This window comes from Crocodylus porosus, unplaced genomic scaffold (genome assembly GCF_001723895.1).
Source record: "Crocodylus porosus isolate Cpor-Errol unplaced genomic scaffold, CroPor_comp1, whole genome shotgun sequence".
Lineage (NCBI taxonomy): Eukaryota > Metazoa > Chordata > Crocodylia > Crocodylidae > Crocodylus > Crocodylus porosus.
The window spans coordinates 19,968,934-19,974,949 of NW_017728949.1; the positions used below are offsets into that span (position 1 = coordinate 19,968,934).

Consider the following 6,016-nt stretch of genomic DNA (forward strand, 5'->3'; position numbering starts at 1 on the left):
GCAACAAAATTAAATCAGTTCATTGATTAACAAGTCCACTTAAGTGAAGAAGCAATCCAATCCAAGACCCCCCTCAGGTTATGATTTTCAAATCATACAGGGGGCACTCATTTCTTATGGGGGGGCTTAGCCCCTGAGCTTCCCCTTAATTCACACCCTGGCTTTATGACAGATAAATCTTTATGGTCTATCACTTTTTTAATGTATTAAGGATATTTATTGGGATTTGGTAAAGGAGTCTTCTCTTTGTTTCTCATTTATGACATTAAAATTTATTTGGATCCTTTACAGGAATAGACTTAATAGCAACTTTCTATGGCTGCTTATATGCTGGGTGCATACCCATCACAGTTCGACCCCCTCATCCACAAAATCTTGCTACCACCCTACCCACTGTCAAGATGATTGTAGAGGTATGAGCAATTACTTTGTGTAGTGTGTGTGTTGAAGTTTGATTTATTCACTGGAAAAGCAGTTGTCCAATAGATTATAATGTAATAATAAATATAAAATAAGCTGACTGTCTGAAAAACATGCTACTGTTTTCCTGTGACCCTCAGTCATGAACTATGTCATAAACGTAGTTCAAACCATCTTTTCTATTGATACAATATTTTTCTTTACTATCAGCTGCTATCAACAAGTTGTACTAATTTGGATAAATTTGAAAACACGGGCATTCACTCACCAGCTTAATATTTTGAATGTTGTACTCTGTACAGGTCAGTAAGTCTGCATGTATCCTTACAACACAAGCAATAATGAAACTACTGAAGTCCAAAGAAGCTGCAACAGCTGTAGATATTAAAACATGGCCCACCATTTTGGACACAGGTACAAAATGCCTACAATAGTTAAGAGAATTAAATTCTAGCCTGGACTTGCCAAGAAGCGTGGGTATTTCAGAAGATGTATTGTGCTCTGTTCATTGTAATTTAAGACTGTTAGTGTGGCTGGATGTTTATATACAAATGTTAATTAATTTGGAGACCCATTCATTACTTATTCTTTTAGAGTAGCTGGATATTGCATTGTAACTGTATATCAGTCCATAAAACTTAGGAAACATAAGATGCCAAATTTTAAAAGTTGTGTCTTCCTGCTATAATTTTTCTCTGCAATAATATCATGGATTTTTTCTGCTTTTATGTTTTTTGAGTAGATGATATACCTAAAAAGAAGGTGGCAACTATTTTTAGACCTCCTTCCCCAGATATGTTGGCATACTTGGACTTCAGTGTATCTACCACTGGCATATTAGCAGGAGTAAAGGTATAGTAATTTCACTGAGATGTATGTTGCTAAAATGAATGTATGTTTTGTATTACACAGAATGCGTCTGGACTTGTGGCTAGGAGAAAAAAGACCTGTATCCTATTCAAACTATCACATAAGTGTTGTATAACAATAGACAAGTCACTTGATGATAACCTTCAACCCATCTCTGAAAGCATTGTTTTGTTCTTTTTTTGCTGCTCTGTACAGAGAGCTTCTGAGAAGGGGGTCAGAGGTTGGGGGGGATTTTTTTTCCCTGTTTGATTTTACCCTGTAAGGGTCAGGAGTATCCATTTTAGTCTAAGCTGGAGGGTTATTAGCTTTTGTACACTAATTGAAAGGCTGAGCTGATGCTAGAAATGACTTTGTTTATACTGTTTGAAAAAATGTGACAGGCATCATAGCTTCTACTTCAACCATTTGCAAGTGTTTAATAGCAGTGCAAATTTCTAAAGTATAAAAGCCCTTAGTGGACCTGTTTTCTTCTTTAGATGTCACATGCAGCTACAAGTGCCTTATGTCGTTCCATAAAGCTACAGTGTGAGCTGTACCCTTCCAGACAGATCGCAATCTGCCTTGACCCTTACTGTGGCTTGGGCTTTGCACTATGGTGCCTCTGCAGGTCAGTATTTAAACTTTATGTTTTGTTGACTTTGGATTTAGGACTCAGAGGTCTTGTTCCAGGGGGGCCCACCCTCAGATCAATCATGTCCTTTCCATTCAGTTATAGGCACATTTATTGATACACAGTGATAACAGAAAAGAAGCAATACAAACAATCAAGCAAGTCTATATATTAGTCAAATCCTAGGGCTGTCATCAGAGTCAAAGTACATCTGGCCAGGATGCAGTCTTCACTCTGAGGCTCTCTTAGGCGTCAGCATGTCAGCAGCCTGGAGGTGGGATGCAGAGGCCCATACCCCACCTCCAGTGAGGTGGATGAGATTGACTGGTCATGTGCCCTCTGTCCATGGTGGGCTTGGGGACCCTTCCTAGGGGTGGAGATGGGGATGGAAACTTTGTTTCTCTCAAGTCTATGCTTCTGTATTCTTCTTCCCTGTTGAAGACTCCTGATGACTCTTCATCTCTGGCTATCTCTGGTTGGTTATCTCTGTGGTCACATGTCCACATAGTGTCTCATCAGCACATTTCAAGCCCATCACATGCACACCTACTAATTTGGTCTTTCTAAACCATCTCCTAATTTTGTCTGTTCCCCCAAAACTGGGGACTCAGACCCACCTGTTCTGGGGCCCTGTTAGCTGGTGCCAGTTATTTTGTGTTACGGGCAGTATGGTACGTACTTCCTTGGTTCCAAAACTGTATTGTAGACTATGTGTGTTATCCATTGGGCTTGTTCTGTTAGACAGCCTGTGTGCTCCCAAGGCTGTGAGAAACTCCACGCATGTAAGACACAGGTTTCTTAGAAATCAGTTAACCCCTGCTGCCCATTCTGGGTATTTGTAGTGTGTGGTGGGGGGGGAGGTGTATAGGTATACACCTATGTGCACACTTCGATTGATATATAGATTGAAGTGTGTGTATAGGTGTATATATTCACACACCTCTATAGATATAGATAGATGGGGGGGGGTGTACGTACACCAACACACACGCCTCTATCTATATCTATCTAGATCTATACACACACACCCCTATATAGGTGTGTATATATACACCGATATATACACACACGCCCCTATAAGCCAATTCCCCAAAAAACAAACCTTTAAATACCATTTTGAATCCAATAGTGTTTACCTGATGTGTCCCTTGCTGCTTCTTTGCTTATAGAATCCCTGTTTGTAGCAACTATTATGCTACAGCTTATACATGGTCACCTGGAAATTCTCTAGATAATCCTAATATATGTTTGTGGACAAATCAGAATAGAACTAACATTTGTAGGGGAGCACAAATTTTGCTATGTTAGCTGAAGTTACTTGGATTTCGAGTACATGAAAGAGAGGATTTCAGTACTGATTTCATCCATGTTAAATAAACCCTTCTAAAAACCTGTAAGGTAGGGGCCTGCTTTTTGTACATTTAATATTGCCTAAATAGAGTGGCAAACTGTTTGATTCAGATAGTTAAACTACTAAATGCAGCATATGTAGTGCTGCTATGATTTTTTTCTTCCTATTTCCTCAGTAATTTTTCAGTTTTTAGATGCTTAATAAAAAGTTACAAATTGTGAATAGAAGTGTAAAAAAATAAAATAAAATAACTAAGAGGACCCAAAAGGGAAAAGTTTCCCATATTTCCTATCTACAAGACCAGAAAAAAAGAAAGTAAGAATAAATTGAATATACATTTTGTTAACATTTAATAACATCTTAAGCAACATTAAAATCAGGCAGTCTGTGTGTGGGGGAGGGGACTGTTAATTGCACATGTGATGTGCTGTATAGATGTAACGTGAGCCTTGTCTTTATACAGTTCTGTGATGGTCTTCTGTAGCGGAACATCATAGATGTGTCTGTCTGCTTTTTGATGTGCAAAATCAATCCTAAAACAAAATGCAGAGATGGTATAAAAAATAGGTACTTAACCTATTAGGACATCTCCAGTGCTGCTACAATCAGCACCTTCTACAATAAGTCCATCAGAATCCATGGATCATATTTGTGCCTTTCTCAAAACATAATGCATCTGATCCAGTGCACTAAAGGCACTTGTGGTAACTATGTAGGTGAGATTAGACAGCACCCAGAGTGAATGCTTACAGAAAGAATATAAAGGGCAGAGAAATATATCAGCAAGAGCACATTTTTTACAGAACAGTCACTCCCATTCTGCCCTCACTGCTGTCACGTTCAATGGAAATTTCTGAAACACCTTTAAAAGGCAAGTTTGAAAACAAAAATTCATAAACTGGCTGGACACTAGGAATTAAGGACAGAAAACCAATATTGATCTTGTATAACACACTATAAGCTACCCGATTCCTGAAATTCTTGCCACACACTACAAGTGATAGTGGTACTCCACCCTTTTGATAGGTCTTGACCTCCCAGTAAATCAGACTTCTTTACTTTAATTGTTTGCTTGCTACCCCTGGAAATTTCTCCTCAAGTTTTACAGCTCCATCCACTGTTCTTCATCCCTTGCTTGCTTTCCTCCCTAAACCTGGAGAAGAATGCTTTCCATCTGAAAGCTTGTCTACCTGTATCCCAACTGTACAGTTGGTCCAATAAGAGATGTCCAAAAAAATCCTTGAACCTAGAAATATTTTCTTCTCTTTTATTATACATTAAGCTTAAAGTCAGAAATATCTTGTGTTTTCAGGTTTTTCATGTTGCTTGTGTATAACATTCAGGAATGTCTCCTAGCTAAAAGGGAGGCGTACACACAGTGGAAAAGAGGGGACATCACCAGGGATGACTATACTGCGGTTGCTTGGGGATGATGGGGGGCAGTCAGGAAGGCCAAGGCAGAGATGGAACTGGGACTAACTTCCCAGATTAAGGACAATAAGAAGTCCTTCTTTAAATACATAGGGGATAAAAAGAAGGTTCCAGGTAATGTGGGGCCCCTGCAGGACACGTTAGGAAATTTGGTCGTCACACCAGATGATAAAGCCAACATGTTTAACGATTTCTTTGACTCCATCTTCCTAAGCAGGGATTGGAACAGCCACGCCCCCGCTGGGCCCCCCCTCAGGCCCCAGGGGAGGCACACCTGGGCCACGGGTTAGTGAGGAACTAGTTGGGGAGCTTCTGGAGGGACTGGAGATATTCAAGTCACCCGGTCCGGACAATCTCCACCCTAGCATGCTGAAGGAATTGGCTGAGGTCATTGCAGGACCCCTGGCATGGCTTTACGAGCACTCATGGTGCTCTGGTGTGGTGCCAGGGGACTGGAAGAGGGCCAGTGTGGTTCCCATCTTCAAAAGGGGAAGGAGGAGGACCCGAGAAACTATAGGCCAGTCAGTCTTACTTTGATCCTAGGCAAGCTGTTTGAGAAAATTATGCTGGCGCACATCCATGAGGGGCCAGCAGGGGATTTCATGCTTAGGGGCATGAACACGGGTTCATCAGTGGCAGGTCCTGTCAGACCAACCTGGTGGCCTTCTATGACCAGATCACCAAATCCTTAGATGCAGGGGTAGCAGTGGACATAGTCTTCCTGGACTTCCGGAAGGCCTTCGACATTGTCTTTCACCCTGTTCTCATTAAGAAACTGGGGGACTGTGGTGTCGACACCCACACAATCAATTGGGTTGCTAACTGGCTGGAGGGCTGCACCCAGAGAGTGGTGGTGGACGGGTCCTTCTCAACCTGGAGGGACGTGGGCAGTGGGGTTCTGCAGGGCTCTGTCCTCAGGCCCGCGCTGTTTAACATCTTCATCAGCGACTTGGACGAGGGGATAAAAAGACCGTGTTCAAATTTGCTGATGACACTAAGATGTGGGGGGATGTGGCCACTCTAGAAGGGAGCAATAGGCTACAATGGGACCTAGACAGATTACAGGGGTGAGCGGATGAGAACAGGATGGGGTTCAACACTGACAAGTGCAAAGTGATGCACCTGGGGAGGAACAACCTGCACCATACCTACAGGCTGGGGAACTCCCTTCTTGTCAGTGCATAGGCAGAAAAGGATCTTGGAGTCGTCATTGACTCCAAGATGAACATGGGCCGGCAGTGTGGGGAAGCAGTCAGGAAGGCCAACCGTACCTTGTCACGCATCCATAGATGCATCTCAAGCAGGTCCAAAGAGGTGATCCTCCCCCTCTATGC

At 42.1% G+C, this 6,016-nt stretch overlaps 1 protein-coding gene across 3 annotated transcripts in view; it reads left to right on the forward strand.

The window, feature by feature from the left end:
* Positions 1–6,016, forward strand: part of DIP2A (disco interacting protein 2 homolog A) — a 131,041-nt gene that overhangs the window by 105,067 nt on the left and 19,958 nt on the right. For all 3 annotated transcript variants that reach the window (XM_019554131.1, XM_019554130.1, XM_019554132.1), the window contains 4 exons: positions 292–413; positions 723–834; positions 1,163–1,272; positions 1,767–1,897. In XM_019554131.1, coding sequence (XP_019409676.1) covers positions 292–413; positions 723–834; positions 1,163–1,272; positions 1,767–1,897 — 475 coding nt within the window. The remainder of the gene's footprint in view (positions 1–291; positions 414–722; positions 835–1,162; positions 1,273–1,766; positions 1,898–6,016) is intronic.